The sequence below is a fragment of the Crotalus tigris genome, unplaced genomic scaffold, assembly GCF_016545835.1.
Source record: "Crotalus tigris isolate CLP2741 ecotype Arizona unplaced genomic scaffold, ASM1654583v1 scf7180000017716.2861928, whole genome shotgun sequence".
In the NCBI taxonomy this organism is placed as follows: Eukaryota; Metazoa; Chordata; class Lepidosauria; order Squamata; family Viperidae; genus Crotalus; species Crotalus tigris.
The window spans coordinates 1,655,341-1,674,883 of NW_024096587.1; the positions used below are offsets into that span (position 1 = coordinate 1,655,341).

The 19,543-nt window shown below is 39.7% G+C and overlaps 2 protein-coding genes across 3 annotated transcripts in view; both read left to right on the top strand.

Moving 5' to 3' along the window:
- Nucleotides 1-6,310, top strand: part of USP5 (ubiquitin specific peptidase 5) — a 28,753-nt gene extending 22,443 nt beyond the window's left edge. The window contains exons 14-20 of one of the 2 annotated variants that reach the window (XM_039338759.1): nt 905-993; nt 1,400-1,591; nt 2,603-2,746; nt 3,820-3,965; nt 4,051-4,204; nt 4,792-4,876; nt 5,711-6,310. In XM_039338759.1, coding sequence (XP_039194693.1) covers nt 905-993; nt 1,400-1,591; nt 2,603-2,746; nt 3,820-3,965; nt 4,051-4,204; nt 4,792-4,876; nt 5,711-5,804 — 904 coding nt within the window. In that variant the 3' untranslated portion in view covers nt 5,805-6,310. The remainder of the gene's footprint in view (nt 1-904; nt 994-1,399; nt 1,592-2,602; nt 2,747-3,819; nt 3,966-4,050; nt 4,205-4,791; nt 4,877-5,710) is intronic. The other variant, XM_039338760.1, reaches the window with a different exon arrangement.
- Nucleotides 6,311-9,852: 3,542 nt separating this feature from the next.
- Nucleotides 9,853-16,044, top strand: TPI1 (triosephosphate isomerase 1). Its single transcript, XM_039338761.1, has 7 exons — nt 9,853-10,044; nt 12,169-12,292; nt 12,388-12,472; nt 12,600-12,732; nt 13,209-13,294; nt 13,448-13,535; nt 15,499-16,044. The coding sequence occupies exons 1-7, from the start codon at nt 9,933-9,935 to the stop codon at nt 15,615-15,617; spliced, it is 747 nt and encodes a 248-aa protein (XP_039194695.1). The 5' UTR covers nt 9,853-9,932; the 3' UTR covers nt 15,618-16,044.
- Nucleotides 16,045-19,543: the final 3,499 nt, after the last annotated feature.

Below are 19,543 nucleotides of genomic sequence, written 5' to 3' on the forward strand. Positions count from 1 at the left end.
TTGTTGCAGCACTTTTATGGTCACACGATCAGAATTTGGACACCTGGCAACTGGCATGTATTTATGACGGTTGCAGTGTCCCGGGGTTATGTAATCGCCTTTTGAAATCTTCTGATAAACAAAGTCAATGGGGGAGCCAGATTCACTTAAACAACTGCGTTATTAACTTAACTGCCGTGATTCACTTAAGAACTGTGGCAAGAAAGATTGTAAATGGGACACAACTCACTTAACTGTCTTGCTTAGCAACAGAAATTTTGGGCTCAGTTGTGATCGTAAGTCAAGGACTTCCTGTATTCATTACAAGTGTTTTATAAGCTCTTCTATATGATTGCAAGCTTAGTATATACCTAATATTTTAAGATTTGGAACAAATAATGTAACTTTATACTTTTGATCCTACTTGGCCAAACTCCTGTCGTTTTATATTGCTTTTGGCTTTGTTGTATGCCACCCAGAGCTGTTTTTAGTGAGATGGGCAGCTATATAAATTAGATAAAGTTTGAACTGTGATATTGATCTGTAGTTCAATAAAAATGGAATACTCAACAATACCCTAGTTCTCATTCAAGAACTTGGTCAATAGAGTGTGATCATTTATGCCCTTAATCACCTATAGTTTAATCAGTGCACATTTCATGGGGGGGAGGGGGATAGCTCAGTCATCCGTTAATTTACATTGCTCTTGCAGTTTGCTACATGTGCAGTTTAACTGTTCTTATCTGTTAGCTAACAGAGATGGGTATACAGTGTTCCATGAATTATGGCAACAAAAAGTGGAGTGTTTACAAGCAGTTACTAGCTGCGTCTTAGAACATTTCTTGAGCAAGATCCATTTTCTGTTGGGCTTTTTCCTGAACTGCTAAGAAAAGTGCTTCAATGCTGTATTGTTTTCTCTTTTCAGAACAACCAGATTTGCCTCTTTTCCAGATTATTTAGTGATCCAGATCAAGAAATTCACTTTTGGCCTAGATTGGGTACCCAAAAAACTTGGTAAGAGTATTACTGAGAAATCATTTATGTTTTAGATTCTGGTGTGATTGCTGCTAATTCAAGCTTTTGGCATCCAGTGTTAAACTGGATATAAAGTGCTTGTGTTGGTTTTAAGTACGATGTCTGACTCAATTATCTTCAAAATTACTTTGTCTGGCTGGCAATATTATCTGCAGAAGCAAATAGGGACTATTAAGGCAATGAGATAAATATGAGACACTTGCCTAAAGTAGCTGGAAGGTTGATTGTCTGTTCCGCAGCATTTGTTAGAATATCTCCTTTGTTTTGCTTATGTCCAGAGATCATGATCTTTAACAGATACACTTCTTGCTACCAGTTCCTCTTGGATTGGGTGCAGTTCCAGATGTGCTTCCAGTGTTTCTTTTTGTGTTGCTTGTGTTATCAGATGTTTCCATTGAAATGCCAGAAGAACTGGACATCTCCGCACTTCAGGGGACCGGACTGCAGCCTGAGGAAGAGGAGATGCCTGACATAGCCCCCCCACTGGTGACACCAGATGAGCCCAAAGGTAGCCTGGGTTTCTATGGCAACGAGGACGACGACTCCTTCTGCTCCCCTCACTTCTCCTCTCCAACATGTTAGTGACTCTTCTCTGTTCTCTCTTCTCTTCCTTGAGTATCACTCACTCACCCATCATCTCCTTTCCTCCCTCCCTCCCTCCCTCCTTCCCTCCCTCTCTCCCTCCTGTCTCGTGCTCTGTTATCTGCCTTGGTGCCTTTCCTCCTCCTGCCTTAGCCTGTCATTCTCTCATCTTACTACAGAATAGCCTTTGTGTTCTTTGCCGGAGAATATTTTCACCACAACAACTGGTGAATCAAGAAGATTGTAGTGATCAGAGGGTAAAAATGAAAACTCATCAATTGTATCCCTTGAGTATCTGCTGATGATGCCTCTCTATTTATATCAGGGGTAGTCAACCTTGGCTCTTTTATGACTCGTGGACTTCAACTCCCAGAATTCCTGAGCCAGCTGGCTCAGGAATTCTGGGAGTTGAAGTCCACGAGTCATAAAAGAGCCAAGGTTGACTACCCCTGATTTATATCATTTAAAAATTGAATTAACTGTGAATACTGCCAGCTACTGAAGTCTTTCGGCAGGCAGAAAGACAGAGGCTCCCAAATCCTGTGTGAGAAATGTTCATATCAAGAGCCATATTTTTGATTGGTGCTATTATATCAGGCTAATAGAACTCTGAAGGTTCCAGAACATCTCATCAAGCTGAAACCTTGTGACCTGAGGGGCACAAATGAGCCTTACTAGTGTGTTATTTGTTTATATGTTTGTTTCCATTTGTTTACTCAATCCAAGTCATATTGACATCTGTTATCGTACTACATTATAAGTAAGAAGGAAGACGGATTTGTATGGTAAGTTCATCTAGAATTGAGGGCATGGTTGCACCCTTCCTAACTGATTTGCTTCATCCAAAGAAGGGACCATCTCCATGATTAGAAAACCAAGGATACAGCAGGTATTAAATTCGGAAAATGTGTAATGAGAACATGCAGAAGCAGGATCACATAAGGGATTAATCAAAAGTAGTGTTCGCTGAGGATATTTTGAATGGTTTTTTTTTTTCCTATTGCAGCCCCCATGTTGGATGAGTCTGTGATTACTCAATTAGTGGAGATGGGTTTTCCAATGGACGCCTGCCGGAAGGCTGTATATTATACAGGGAACAGTGGGGCTGAGGCAGCAATGAATTGGGTCATGTCCCACATGGATGATCCAGGTATGTTCACAAAATGGAAGCCCATATTCAATCCCTGTGATCTAATTCCTATCAAAGTGATAATATCTTAGAGCACAATTTATAATCTATGAGGGAAATACAATTCGGAACCCAAACAAGTCAAAGATTGTGATTAAATTGATGCAGAATTTGATATAGTTTAAATGAAAAAAGGATGTTAGGTTTACCTTGAAGATTATACTTAAGTAGGATGCATTTTATTGTTGGTTTCATTACTCCAGTCATGATTGCTAAAATGAATAACTCCTTTTCCCTGAAATGTTTGAATTGCAATGAACAGATTGGAGCTTTCTTCCATAAGTAGTGGTGATGTTGCAAAGCTCAACAGTACTGGTAATTAATTCATTACAGAATGGGACATTTTGAAAGTTGTAATCCATTTCTGTATTAAAGTTCACTAAATGATATATTCTTCAGAATACATTGGACCAGCATTAGATATGATAAAAACTGCAAGAATCTTTATTGCAGAAGATCTGATCCCCTCTATGGGTCAGAATGGCTAGTTAAATTAGGAATATTCTTCAATGTCTAAAAAAAAAGTAAATGTAATGTACAATTTAATCTTATTTGGAATTATGCCACATAAAGTCCATGTTTGAATTTGACATATCAGTAGTCTATAAATTATTTATAATATTTTTCAATATATTATTTATAGGTTTTTCTCTTGATTTAATTGTGCTAATCAAATACTTTTAGAGCTTAATATGAATTGACTAGAAATTGGGTCTAAAATATCTAAAGTGTTCTTAAATGGTTAATTATGTATTAGAATGTATTAGCTAGATATTTTGGATTTGATGATTATTCAAGGTTTATTTGTTATCTGCATTTTATTGGTTATATTTTTTTCTCTTCCTTTTTACTATATTTCCTATATCTTTATGATCTTTATTTGTATCCATATTTCTTTCCCTTTTTTGAAATTGCAGTAGAAATAAATCACTAAGAAAAGAAGAAAAAGGATGGCAATATCTTGAAAGAAAAAAATGGAGAGGAGACAGTATGCATAATTCAACTCCTTTTAAAGTAATGTTTTTTTTCTTTAGATTTTGCAAACCCTCTAGTTCTTCCGGGATCCAGTGGACCTGGTTCCACCATCACCTGCCCGGATCCCCCATCTGAAGATAGTGTGGCAACCATTGTCTCTATGGGCTTTTCCCGTGATCAAGCTGTAAAAGCACTAAGAGCTACGGTGCGTCAAGAGAGAATGATAAGGCTTTAGAAAAACAGCAATGGGGCTCCTGGCTTGATTTTTTTTTCTATCCTCCTATCTTTAGAATAACAGCCTTGAGCGAGCTGTGGACTGGATCTTCAGCCATATTGATGATCTAGATGCAGAAGCTGCCATGGACATCTCAGAGGGACGTTCAGTTGCAGAATCTATCTCTGAATCCATCCCCGTGGGACCGAAAGTTCGTGATGGACCTGGAAGTAAGCTTGGAATGGGGGAAAAAAAAGACTTGATAGTTGAATAGCTTTAATTTAATTTTCTAGTTCTTTTCAAGAACTCTCGTCTAATATTTCAGATGTCTGAGTGTTCCATTTTAGTGTTTCTTTCAGCTCACAATCTGAGATAATGCCTTCAGTGTTTGGGCTCAATGATACATTGTAGAATAAGCTATAAAGACATTATAGCTTGATAGTGGAATATATACTTCTCATATATTCTTATCACATAATTCAACAAGAGTCATATTCATAAGCTCTAATAAAGTTTTTGAAGCATATGTTAGAAATGATATGGAGGATTGGTCTGTCAAAGTTTCTTACCTATGATACTGGTATACAGCTTCCATGTTCTGCTCTTGTTGAACAGAAAATATAGGAGAAATTTGTTTATTTATGAGACTTATATACCGCTTTAAGTGCAAGCACTCTCTAAGCGGTGTATACCAGTAAGCAATGTATATATATATTTACATTGCCCCCAACAATCTGGGTCCTCACTTTTTCCTTAATTCTCATGTACGTTTTCTACATTATCAATGTATTCATAACTCTGCCTTTTATTCCTTCAGAGTACCAGCTTTTTGCTTTCATCAGTCACATGGGCACATCCACTATGTGTGGTCATTATGTCTGTCATATCAAGAAGGATAATAGGTAAGAAAAGAATGAGGATGAGGGGATCCAGGAAAGTGTGTTACTTAGCAGTCTTATTTATCATTCCATCTTCTGCAGTAGGATAGATGATTGAAGACAGAGAAGTATCTCCATCTGTCACTGTAAGAGAAACAAATGGGCTACTGAGATTTCCCATAAGGGCTGTTTCTGTGGCTTGTTTTTAAAACAGAATTTTGCAACAATAAAGCATAAATTGTGTGAAGGGCAGTATACAACTTTTCTTTAGTATTTTTGTTTTTTTGTTTCAAATAGGTAAAAAAAAGTTTCTAATATATATTTTTGATATAATTTTTTCCACATTTGTTTGAAAGTGTCTGGATGCAAGGCATGTTTTAGCTCACCTCTGTACCTTTAAAATTTTAGCAAATTTTACCTATGGGAAAATGATAACTGCAACCTTAAGTGGTTAAAAACAAGGTTTTTTAAAATTACAATTGAGATTGAAGAATTCTATATACACTATTCTCACCCTCTAGCACAGCGGTTCTCAACCTTTGTGTGACGGCGACCCCCGTCACACGGACGTGCCGCGCATGTGCGCCGCGCATGCGTGGGGGGCCGCCCCATGCGCAGGGTGCATGCGCAGCGCGCCCCCATGCGCAGGGTGCATGCACAGGGCGGTGCATGCGCGGGGTGCATGCGCGGGGGCGCCCCGGGGGGGAAAAATGGCGGATCGCGTTGTTTGGCGACCCGCGTAAAATGGTCGTTCGACCCCAAATGGGGTCGCGACCCATAGGTTGAGAACCGCTGCTCTAGCAGAATTATAATATAGAGTTCTTGCTTTGTTTTCTCTTCCTCTCCCCTCTCTCCTAGGTGGGTGATCTATAATGACCAGAAAGTTTGTGCCTCAGAGAAGCCCCCCAAAGATCTTGGGTACATCTACTTTTACCAGAGGATTCCCAGCTAGGATATTCTACTTCAGGGTTTGCAGCTAGAATCAACTGATGATGGGAGGATGGGAAATTCTAGAGATGAATATGAAGAAGAGGGACAACTCTCCATCCTTAGGTGTTCGTATATCACTGCTGCAGCCAGCAGAGATGGGATTCCTTCACATGAAAGCTGGAGTCTGCTGCCCCTGTGGACACTGCTGGAAGGTTGGGGGGCTTGGGTGGATTTGAACCTCTGTGTAAAAGCAAGAAGAAAAATATCATCTTACTGAACCAGTCATCCAAGGCTCATCCATGCACATGATTTCTTCTTGGTGTAGCTATAACACTCTAGGACAGTTTAGTGAATGGAGGGCATGAGAGGAAGCAGTTTACATGTGGCTTTACATACTAGATGGGATGGGTTTCCTCACCTGCCTGAAAACCATTCAGGAATAATCTGTTACTCATGTGCCTCTGAAATGCCAAAAACACACAGGATCAAATAAAAACCTTTTACCCTCCTTCAAAAATGGACTATTCATATTGCTTCCAGTCTCTTCTGTTCTTTGTTATAAACCATATCATTCCTGGACTATTGTTTTGCTGGGAAAAATGTAAGCAAGAATATAATGCATGATGAATTATAATAGAGAATCATTTGGTAACTCCAAGTTGTCATACTAACATTTAAGTGATATCCCATTCTTGCTCTTTCTATTTTCCTCTTCCAACAGAAATTAAGAATCTATCCCTTGGAAAGTTTCATTGTTGCTGAAAATGTTATGTTGGACCTAAACTGCCTTCCTGTTGTTTTCAAGAGTATATACAAACTATAACTGAATCAATGTAAATACAAAAAATATTTTCACTGCAGGGCTTTATACCGTTAAACCAAGGTCCTAGGGCTATATTCCAAAGCCTTAAATGCAGCCTTCAAAGAAAAAAATCCAAATTGTTAATACAATTGTAATTCTTAAAGTAAGACAAAGGAAAAATATGAACTGTGTGACAATGATCTTAGTAACTGTCCTTGTCCTCAGCATTTTAGTGAATGGTACAAATATGCCAGTGGTGGTCTGCATGAAAGAGATTTGAGCATCTCTGCCTTAATAATAAGGATCAAATGACTAAATTTGGTCTAGTCCACTTCACAGCCCTGTCCTGAGATACACAACCCCAAAAAAATAAAATAAAAACCCATTAGAATATTTGCTGGATTGGCTCAGGGGAGGCAAAGGTCATTCTTTATAAACAGATAAAGGTCCCAGATTAGGAAATATATTAAGCTGAACCTTTGTATTTGGTTGAAGTGGAACTACACAGAGGTTGTACCTTTGTTTTAGCAAAATAGAATAAAATTGACATGTACAGTATTTTGGAGCTTTATGATAAAGCAAAACATATGGGCTTTACTGATGATGACATGAGTTTAAACCACACATCTTACACCTCATTCTCCCATAGCTTAGGATAAAAACTCCCACACTTCACTAATTTTATTTTTCCTTCAGAATGGTATGAAATGTAAGCTACAGCAATATGAAAGCAACTGTATTGCCCTATTTTCATTACAGTTGTTGCAGACGTATAGAACTATGTATCTTAAGAAGTTTTTGTTTAAAAATTGGGAAATTTCCAAATCTTTCCTGTAACCAGCTAAAAGTCTTTTTACTCCAGCTTTTTTATCTTGTTTTCCTTGCAAGCATTTAAAACATACTTTCAAATCAACTAGAAAAATGGTTACAGAAAAGAGAGATGAGGTTTTGGAATGTTCTTTATAGGAAAACCTTGAAGATCTGCCTTTTTCCCCTCTACATGGGGTTAGGAAAGAAATTGAGCTCTCCTTGATATATTTTGCCTTCGGCAGCCACTTCTTGCCCAGCTGGCTTTGATATGTAATAAATCCCTTCTCACCCCTATGGCTGTTATGTGTCTTCCTCAATCTTGAGTCTTTTGTTAGACACTTGGGAGTTTGAGAATTGTGCACAGTATCTTAACTGTTCACAGCACTGCACTCTTCTGGAGACAGAGCTCTGATATCTCCTGGAACCACTCTGCCAGCTTAGAAGTTGCAGCCCCAAGTGCTCCAACTACCACGGGGATCACTATAGCCTTTACTTTCCACATTCTCACTAGTTCCTCCTCCAGACCCTGGTATTTTTCCAGTTTCTCATATTCCTCCTTCCTGATGTTGCTGTTCCTTGGTACCACTACCTTTATCACCACCATTGTTAGGTCTTGATAAATATAGTGGTAGTCTACTACCATGATGTCTGGTTGACTGGCCAGTACCTCCTGTCCATCTGGATCTGGAATTCCCACAGGATCTTGGCCCTCTTATTCTCCACAACCATCTGTGGAATCTTCCATCTGGACATGGCAGACTCTAAGCCATACACTGTACATATGGTCTTGTACACAATGCCAGCCATTTAGTTGTGCAGTTCAGTGTACGCTGCTCCTAGCTGCATTTTACATCCTGCCACTGTGTGTTGGACTGTTTGACGCCTTTCTGCACAGTCTGCACCTTGGATCCTATCTAGTGTGATAGTTCCCTGTTTTTATGGATTTGGTGCTTAGTGCCTGCTCTTTATGTTGCTATAATCAGTGTCTCAGTCCTGTCTTTCAGTCCAGCCCTTCCTAGGCTCTGGTAGGATTTCACAATGTCACTACCAGAGCTACCCACAATGTCAATGGTTTGGTACATTCCATGCAGGGTCTTGTCTTGGCATGGCACTTCCTCTGCTTGATCTTTCTTCCGTGTTTGCTGTTGCCTCATGCATCCTCTCTGCAGTTCATATTTGGGTGCCATCTTATTACTTCTGTTTTTCTAAAAAAAAGGAGATAACAAAATGTATATGTTTTGGAAGAGTGAAGAAATTAAAAGTACTGAGTATCTCAAATTTTCTATCTATCACATTTACTGCTTTATTTTGAATCTGTAAATAACTGCATATAAATAATAAGTATACATTGACATTTGCAGAAAAAATTTCACTTGAAAACTGTCCTATTCAGAGGTGGCATCAATTACTTAGGGATTCAGTTGAAACATACAATTTGATTTGGCATACGACTACATATATCAACAGCCTATTGTACTCCTTATCAAATAATTTTAAAAACCATCTATATGTGCAAAAAGAGGAAATGAAACTGAAAAATCTGAATCCTGTTTTTCCTACCATATTTTGCATGTGGCCATGTAATCCCAGAAATATAACGTTTTCAAAGCCACAAGCATCTGTAAATGGTCAAATGGAAAAGATAAGTGCAACTGCACTCATCCTCAACATTTTTTTTTCCTATATGAAGTATGAACTCTGCAAATGTTATTCTGGTCATTGTCCCATTATAAATGAATGAAATTTCTGCTTCCTCAACAACTTTTTCTCTCTGAAATTTCCCAAAAAAAGCCTGTTACTGCATACAAATTTGCTGAATGCCTGGACTAAGAAGTGCAGATGTGTCCAATACAGAGGAAGCAATAGCTGGGTTGCTTTACAATGGTATATGTATGCACGTGTGTGCGGTACGCAGGGAGCAAGTAATAAATACTGATTTAAAAGTGCATCTCTCCTAGGTAGCTTGCTATACAATGATAGGTCAAAAACAATATAAATGAAAGCTGCTTCTATTTTATCCTAATGTATAATAGCTATGAAATTCAACTTTGTTCAGAACGGCTCAATTACGTATGTCAAATTCGGGGGGGGGGCTGAATTTGATTGGGTGAACCAACGTATGCATCTTTTATCCCAAACAGGCAGGGATTTGAGCAGCGGGTGGCTTCAGGCAACTTCTGCTTTAAGGGCCGAATTATCAAATACGTAATACTGTTGCTTGGAGTTTAACCGGTACAGCAAACATACAGGAATTATCCGCTTCTTCCCAAACAGGTCCCACCTTCAGACTCGCTTCCTCAGCCACAAACCAGAACTCTCGCGATTACACCCCAACCGGAAAACACGAATTCCGCCTCCTATTTTGACTGGCCAAGCGAGACGCCAATCGTGGGAGCGCGCTCTGCGCAACGTCACCGGGGGGCGGGCTCTCCCGGGTTTCTATAAAGGTACCCGGAGAGGGTGCTTTGCTGCCGCTGCGCTCTTTGACCTTCTGATCTCCTTTGAAGCTGCTGAGCAGACGGCCCAGACACCCCCATCATGGCACCGAGGAAATTCTTCGTGGGCGGGAATTGGAAAATGAACGGCGATAAGAAAAGCCTTTTGGAGCTCATCCACACTCTCAATGAGGCTAAGATCCCTGCAGAGACCGGTAAGGAGGATTTACCGCCGGACTGAATGGGAAAAGGAGCTGCTGTCTTTTCGTGGGGGTGAGGGTGGGGACAGTCCGTGAGCTCTGCCTAAAGGAGGCTTCCCCGGAAGCGCCTTGCAAGAACAGCAGCAGCAGCAGCCCCGTTTTCTTCGCTTGCATCCCGTCGCTGTGCCCCAATTTCAAGCGTATTTGCTGCGGGCCTCGGGTGGGTTTCCTGGGCGTGAGGAAGGGGCCGTGCCTAACCTAAGAGCGCCTGCCTGTCCCCCTCTCCAATTAGCCCGGGAAGCGGTTTCTTTTTTTTCCGGCGGGCTATTGCAGAGCATCCCTCGCAGAGGAAGCGCCTGCTGTTGCCGTGCCTAAATAATATAGCGCTCCTCCTCCTGCTTGTGTGGCCGCCTGCACGTACCGCCGAGGTGGTTTGGCTGTCTCGTCGTGGAGCTTTATAAAAATGAATTGAGGGCAATCAGCTGTGGAGGAAAGCAGATCCTGGCTTGGGGGAAAAAAGCTATTTCTTCGATTTATATACCTATCAACTGGCAAAACGACACTCTGAAAAAACTAAATTATAGTATGTTACATTGCTAACACTTGTTCCTTGTTGCACAAAATCAGGCTCTGCAAGTCCTAGTGAGCCATGTGTCTGTGCTGTTTATAATTTTTAACTGCACATGCAGCTGGGTTAAGATTCAAGCCCAAATATGAGAAATGATAAATTTAGCTACTCTAATAAAGCTATATAATTTAGACCTTTAAGTAAAAGATATGAATAATATAAATAATCCATAACATTTCAAGGAACCCTATGAGGACTAGCCTATTTACAGCCCCAGCTTTGCCTAAATCACAGTAACATTCAGTTTAAAGACTCCATCTGGTCTCTCTGAGAATGAAGCAGTAAGATAAGGATTGCCAAATTAGACTGCTTATGAGCCTTCTTTCAGTTCTTTCTTGTAAGTGAAACTAACCGTCTTTTAAGTGATACTAAGTAAAACAGATTGGCCAGCTGTCTTTAACAAGAATTATGCAGAGTAGCCAAAGAGGAGGATACAATTGGTGCTTCTTAATACTAGAGTTCATTCTTTATAGGAAGATAGTGCCCTGGCACGTTGAACAGTGAAGAAATCTCTTTTAATGCTATTTGCATAACCCAATGAGAACTGGTAGCAGTGACTTGAAAGTATCGGAATCGGACCTTTCTGGCAAGTTCTCTGTGACACTATCCAATCAGAAAGGGCAAGGTGGATTGAAAAAGGAATGCAGTTTCTGAAGTGATATTCTGAAGGAAATGTCAAAGGCTCTGGAGGAAAAAGATTCCTAAATATAGGTGTTAGGGTAGGGACTAAAAATACCAGCTACTGTACTTAGAACTGGAAACTTTATCCCTATAGCCTGCTAAAGGTCAGAAGAAGGGATGAAGTATAAGAGATACAATTTATTGACCCAGACACTCATTCTATTAATACCCTTTCTATATTGTGTGGTTTGCTTGATTAGTTGGGTAAACTACATTTGAATGGGTCAGCATTTTCTGGTCTACATTACTAATCTGTATTGAACAGAATACCACAATAATGGTTTGTCTCTTTCCTATCATTTTTCAGCCTGGTTGAAAAAAACTTCAGTTATGGAGTACACATAGGAAAAAAAAACCCCTTAAAATATATTTCCTAAAATATAAGACATAAAGGCAGGCCTATATTAATTATAAGGTTATAGTTCATTATTGTAAGAGGCTACTAGGTATAACTCATGGGCTTAGCTTTGATTTTTTTACCTTCTCTGTTTCACTCATTCAGTAAATTTTCTTTCAGCTTTATAACTGCATGGTACATAACAAAGTACCATGTCTGTGACTCATCCACCTAAGTGGTAACAATTTTAATTGATGGTTATCCCTTATGATCTTAAATGGAATGAAATGTTTTCCCATCCCTAGTGCAACAATTCATTTCATTTTCTGCTGCCTTTTACTTGCCTGTGGATTTTGGGCTCACGTGTGTCCTATGCATGTTGTCATAACTGAACAGAGGATTTGAATGCAAATGAATGAATGGTGAGTCTGTAATTGAAAGGGCATTTTAGCTTTCTGCTTTAGTCCACATGATGTTCTTTTTCTTGTCCCAGAGGTGGTTTGTGGTGCCCCTTCCATCTACCTTGACTTTGCCCGGCAGAAACTTGATGCCAAGATTGGGGTGGCTGCACAAAATTGTTACAAGGTACCCAGAGGAGCTTTTACAGGTGAAATCAGGTATGTTGCCAGAATTCTCGGGCTAGGGAAAGCCACGTTTTAGGTAGCAGTGTGCTAAAAGCTCATTTTCTGCAACCTGTTTCCTCTGTTTCCAGCCCAGCCATGATAAAGGATGTTGGCGTCACCTGGGTAATCTTAGGACATTCTGAGAGAAGGCATGTCTTTGGCGAGTCAGATGAGGTGAGTGATTTGTCTCTGAGTTTCTTTTCCCTCTTCACTGCCGTCTATGACAGGCACTGGGCTTTTTATATCCAGGATATGTATCAAGCTTGTATAGGTCTCTTACATTGTTTGTGTCTCTTTTCAGCTCATTGGACAGAAGGTGGCCCATGCCTTGTCTGAAGGGCTTGGGGTCATTGCTTGCATTGGAGAGAAACTTGATGAGCGAGAGGCTGGTATCACAGAGAAGGTGGTATTCGAACAGACCAAGGTCATTGCTGGTAAGTGACCATGGGGGAACTAGGGAAGGACTTTCTCACCCATCCCCACTAACTAGGGAGATTACAGTAATAATATGTAAACATTTATTGCTATTAAAAGACAATTCTAGATTAGGCATAAAATGCCATATAATTCGTGCTCAGACAGCCTTACATCATAGTTAACAGATCATTTAGGCAAATCAGAATGTGTTGCTTGTGTTAGCTGCTGGATAGACTAATGCCCATTGTCAAAAACGAGCTCCGGAGTTAAAGGTCATTGCTATGATTGATTTGTCATTACTTAGGATAACTGTCCTTGAGTGTTTTCATTTGCATCACTTGTTTTCAACCTTTGTTGGCTAACCATGGAAATGCATGGAGGGAAGCTGCAAGATACAGAGGAGGAGGAGGAGCTGACTATTCTTCTCCACTCTGCCATGTTGGGTTTTTCCTGGTCTTAAAATTACATTTATTTGCTTTGGTTTTTTCCCCAGACAATGTGAAAGACTGGAGTAAAGTGGTTCTTGCCTACGAGCCAGTTTGGGCCATTGGAACTGGTAAAACTGCAACTCCCCAGCAGGTATGAATGTGATTAGGGACATCCTGTTTTCAAACCTTGGGTCTCTCTTTAGAGACTCCCCAAATGAATAGCATCTCTTCGCTTCAAGATGACTGCTGCATGACAATGCAACTTCTTAAAAGCCCACTTTTTTTAACCCACTTCCTCTTGCAGGCCCAGGAAGTTCATGACAAGTTGAGGAACTGGCTGAAGACCCATGTTTCTGAAGCTGTTGCACAGTCAACTCGAATCATCTATGGAGGTGAATAGAATCTGTTCTCATCATTGCATAAAACTGTGGTAATAATTTGCCAGTTTGTCTCTTGAATGCAAGTACCCAATTTTTAGTTTCAGTGTAATAGAACATTGATATTTGACTGATTCATCTTTGTAAACCACATCGTCATGCATTGGGAATATTGCTTAATGATATCCTGGCCAGATGGATGATACCCCCCCCATCCACTCTTTTATACACACTGATTAAAATTGGGGTGTGAAAAAGTTTTTTTTTAAAGAAGAGAATTATTCTAGATGATATTTTATGGAGAAACAAGCAGCTCAGAAGTGGTTTATATTAAGACTATAGATAGCTTCAAAAATGATTTGGAAGAAATGCATCTCGTTCAGAGAAGCACAGCATCTCTTTGTATTTGTTAAAACAACTGTATTTGTTTAGGATTTCCCCCAAACTTGGTGGGAAAAAATCAGGGTGTTCAGTCCTCTAAGTAAATTACAAAGCCTGACAGTTATACTGGATAGGTTTCTGATAAGATTTATTTATTTAAAAGATTTATTTGACTGCCTGTGCTATACAGTGTAATGCTTTGTGGCTAACAACAATCAAATACAGTGTAATGCTTTGTGGCTAACAACCACCAAATACCCTCCCTCCCCCATTAAAAACCATTAAGCTCTAACCAAACACATAATAATATATATGATATATATATATATATATATATATATTATAATATAATATAATATATATGCCCTCCGGAGTTGCTTTTTGTGAAATGGATGGCTATTCAAATGTGATAAATAACAGCCTTACACCAACTGTGCCTGTGCTGGGTTCAGTGCATGTCCTGGCCCAGTCATGGTGGAAGAGTAGACCTGCCTCCTAGGCAGGATAGGTCCTACCAGATGACAAGTGGTAGAGGGGACCTGAAGCACGCCCATCCTGTTGAATCTGGTGGGATGGGCAGATACCCTCAGAGAGAAAGAACCTGGCTCTGTGCCATTCAGGACTTTAAAGATGATAACCAGCCCCTTGAATTGCATTCAGAATGTGAGAACCAGAGCAGCTTTAGGATACAGGTGATTTTGGAGCTGTCAGAGTTGCATGTGCCATTGCATTGTGGATCAAATGAAGCTTCTGGATGGTCTTCAAGGGTAACCTCTAGAGTGCATTGCACTATAAGTAGTCCTCACCAACAACCACTTGTTCGGCAACCATTCAGAGTTGGGAAAGTGCTGAATGAATGAAACTTATTACTGGTCCTCAGAGTTCTGGCCATTGCACTGCCCCTGTGCTCACATGATTGCAATTCAGGTGCTTGGCAACTAGCTTGCACTTGCGATGGTTTTAAATATCCTGCAGCAATACGGTCACTATTTGTGACCTTACCTGCTAGCTTCCCACAAGCAAAGTCAATGGGGAAGCCAGGAGGGAAGTTTGCAAGTCACTCTGGTAAATCCCTTCCCCTGCCTTCCTGTGAACTGTGCCACACACTACATCCCTTGGCCTCTCTGCACTCACATCAATCCACACCCTCTTTTCCCTGGCCTCCCTGCACTTGTGTGGAGCCACCCCCTCCTCAGTATCCTTGTGCTTGCAGCCTTCTTCCCTTTGGTCTCCCCACACTCACATGGACTTAGTGCGCTCAGCTACTCTACATTCACACCACAACACCCTCCTTCCCTAACTCTCATGCAGCCTGCACCAACCCTCCAGGTCTCCCTCAGCCCCTCACTTGTGGCATCCCCACACTCCTTACTTGGAATTCCCTCCATCTGCCATTTAATGACTTGCATATCTTGGGGTTATGACAGCAGACAAGATTGCCATCACTAAGTGATGCGGTCATGTGATGGGCTTTTCTACTGCATTGCATTTAAAAAATCTAATGATGGAAACACCTTGCATTTTCTGTTTTTACTTGTATTTTACTTTCTGGAATTGTTTTCTTTTTTCTTTTTAAATGAAATTTTATTCTTTCCAGGTTCAGTTACTGGTGCCAACTGCAAAGAATTGGCCTCCCAACATGATGTAGATGGCTTCCTTGTTGGTGGGGCTTCCCTGAAGCCTGAATTTGTAACCATCATCAATGCAAAAGAGTGAAATCTGTAGAATCTGAAATAAAAAAGCTGGAGGGGGAACCAACCCTAGCTGGAAGAGAAATACTGTAAAGATACACTTGCACGCAAGTGAAATGGCCTCACTTTCAATCTCTTTTCCCAGCTTTTTCATTCGCCTCTACTGCTAAATGTGGATGCCAATATATGAATATTGTGTTCCTTCCTAAACGCAATACTTCATTTGCTTCCTCTATATTGGTGAGAGGGGCTTCTGCCTTGGTCTTTACTCCCTGTAAACTAGTTGAAGGCCTGTTTTCTTTCCACTCCAAACTACTGCTCTAGAGGGCCATCTGCTTTGTTAAGGCTTTCACCTCATGGTTCATCTAATTTGGACTCATTGCCTGTAAGTTGTATAATCCTTCCATGTTTCCTAAGCCATTGGTAACTAGAAATAAACAAATGGAAAGTGATGTGTAGGAACTATTGTTGTTTGTGGGGAAAACATCTCAAAAGGTTTTGGCATACATAAGAGTTTTTACACATTTCTAGAGAAAACATCACTGAATTCTCATTCCTTACCACTCCTGGTTCTCTTCCAGTGAGTTAGGACATGGAACTGGACATAAGCTATATGCATATGCTTAAGGGGAAACGCCTGCAACATACTGTTTGAGGGCTTGGATTTCTGAAGATTTAAGGCAAGAATCGAGGCTCGGTTCTTCCTTCCCTATGTCTGACATATCACTGGTTGCTAGTCAGTTACTCAGCAGTGTTATGAAATGTCTTCAAGCTACATCAATTACTACCAGTTTCATGTCTTTGTCTTTCAAATGGCACCTATCCTCAGATGGCTAGGTAACTGTCAGTTTTAACTGCTCCCTGTGTTAAGAATGGGACTCTGCTTAAAAAGTGCCTCACATCTCCCAAAGGTTTTATCAACATTTTCAAGTACTTCCTGTGTTTTTGCAAAAATAATTTGTTTTAAGCATCAGAGGGAGAAATTAAAACATCTTCAGTTGCTGGAAGTCCCACTGATTTCTTAACAAACTTTGTCTCATTTCTTTAATCTTTATTAAATATTTTTCCACAAAATGCAATTCATGAAGAATAAAAACTAAAAAGAAAAATGAGAACAAACATCAGAAAATTGACTTCTGACTTCCCTTGCAACAAAAATTAACGTGTTGTTCAATCTCCCTCATTAATGTTACAAAAATCCCTTTGGCCCCTTGTTTAGTCCTTATACTCACATCAAATCTATAAACCACCTCACTTTTCTCTACTTTCAACAAAAGTCCATAAACGGTTTATTGTTTATCCATGACAAATGGCTCAGTTTTGGCATATTTGACATCTTCACAACCCATTTCTCTATTGTGCATATAATGCTTGTCTCATTTCTCATGCACGCTGCCAAAAGCAAAAATGCAAGCAATATAAGTCAGTTAAAGATATTTGCTGAATTAAGTGCTAAATTGAAATTGATAACATTCAGGAACTAATCTGCAGGATTGGTGAAGAAAATATGGTAGAGACTGCATCTATCACAGCAACTGCACTTTGAAATCAACCTGCTTTGTACAAATTGTATCAAGGAGAAAATACGTTATACAATTCAGTTACTGAATTTGGATAAAGCTGTTTTAGATGCTCCTCTGTCTAAATCAGTGTTTTTCTTCCATGTTTGAAAAATACTGGTCTATATGTAATTTTTTTCCATGCCCAGGTCAAAGGTATAGTAATATTAGAAACTCCTGGTGCCACTTCTTGGGCTCAGCCTGGGCTGTGATCCTACCACATGCTTTGGACATACTTTGGCTCCTGCTCTAGATCTGTTGAATAGACTACAATGTGTTTTGCATCTCACTGCGGTTTAATTAATCAGAGAACAGCCTATTGTGATGCTGGGTTTGTTTGAGGAGGACTGTCAGTTAAAATATCTGTCAGTTCAATTTGTTGATTTAAACAATATAACATCAAAAGGAATCAGCCTGCTGTATATTTGTTTTTTAAGTTGACATAAAAATTAAGGAGTTAAACTTTAATCTATATACCCAGTAATTAAACCCCACTGAGATCAATAGAATTTGCATATATGAGATTCCAGTATATGTAAAGAGGACTAAGTAGAAGAAGTAATCTCTAACTGGGTATTCAAAAACTTATTTATAACCATAGCACTTACTAGATCAAAAATCATATACATGAATCAGACAGGTATTTGAATTAGGCTTTTTATCTAGACCAGGGTTCCCCCTGGGGGTGTGAGAAGATATTCCAGGGGGGGTGCGAAAACTTGGGTTTTCAAAATTATAGTATTTATGCATAATTCGTTGCTGTTATTTTGAACTTTTATAAGGGATGCAAGAATATATCAGAAGCGTTCTAGGGGTGCAGGGTATAGAAAGATTTGGGAGCCACTGATCTACACACTGCATAGAATCTAACCAGATGAATGTGATGTTGAAAGAAAAATCTTCATTAGGGTCCAATCCAAGCTGGGAATAAACAACATGAGAATGCTTTAGAAAGGTTTTAGTTCAGGCATGTTAAACTGCTGGCCCACGGGCCGGATATGTCATGCTGAAACTGCGCTCACCCCATTGCCAGCAATGGGGGGAAACACGATACGTCACACAAGGTCGTCACACAAGGTCAGGAGTTTGACATGCCAGTTGTAGTTTATTGAAGAGGAGAGGCAGACAGAAAGATGGCTCTGGAAAATACAATTGACCACATGGAGCAGTGGTGGGCTTTTATACCTTCTGGGGCTTTTGAGGTTGTTTCCTGTTCTTGTTTGAGGCTTTGTATTTCCTGTGTCATGTACTTTGACCTGAGTCTGAGTGTGCCCTTTTGGTATTGGTGGGTTAATCCTATTATGTCCTGTCTTAAGAGTTTGGGTGGAGTATGTAGATTTTAAGGGTCCTAATTTCTTCAGTTTCTAGCTGGAAGGCTCCAACCTTTCTGAAAGGATTATTGAATTTGCATTTCTAAAGGATGGCTTTTGCCTAGGGACTGAGCTGATTTCTGGAGGCTGGTTTCTGTCTTTTCTTTTTAAAGATCTTTTCCATTATTCCTTTGGGAAATATATTCTGCCTTTTTAATATTTCCCAAAATATTTCTTTCTCTGAATTCTTCCCACAGTGACTATATAAATATTCTGGAATTATAAATCAGGTAAATAGCATTTTTCTGGGCCAAAGATGATTTCAATTAATTAACAATTACATCACAGAAAGAAATAGAGCAAAAACTTTGTGGCTTTGCTACAGCACATCAAAAATAGTTATAGCCTGATTTCTTAATATGTTCATACACAAGGGAATGGTGTGGTTTCTAGAAACCCCAAGGTTGAATATTAAACCGATAAGTTATTTCATAAATAGCAGATTATGCAGATTGCATAACTTTTAATCCAGTTAGAGGGAAGAAATTGTCATATGTCAGCAAAAGTTTAGTTTGATCAATCCTATGTCTTATAATGGTAGCATGTGCAGATGAGGACATGTGACCTTGCACATCTGACAAAATTAGATAGTGGCCATCAAGAACAAGGGCAAAGTTCATAAAAATTGGATTTGACTTTCCCAACTGAGAACATGCTCACAGTAAGGGGACAAAGAACATACTGAAATACAAAAGGGCTTACACAAGATATTAAATCATAAAACATGTGCAAATTGTAGTATGTAGTACAATATCATAAACCAGAAACAAGCCAACTACATTCTGATGTAATAAGTGAGTTCAGACATTGTTAAAATCCAATGCTATCCTAGTTACAGTGGATCTGTCCAGAATGCCTCTCCAGTGTTAAGAACCTTAATGTGTAACTGAACTGATTAAATGTTGATAATCCCTCAGGACTAAATAATGAGCTCACACCCTGCATAATGGGTAGCAAGTAATCTCAAAACATTCTATGTGGCTTTATAGAGCAGACTTTTTGTTTCCCACTTTCTTTTGATG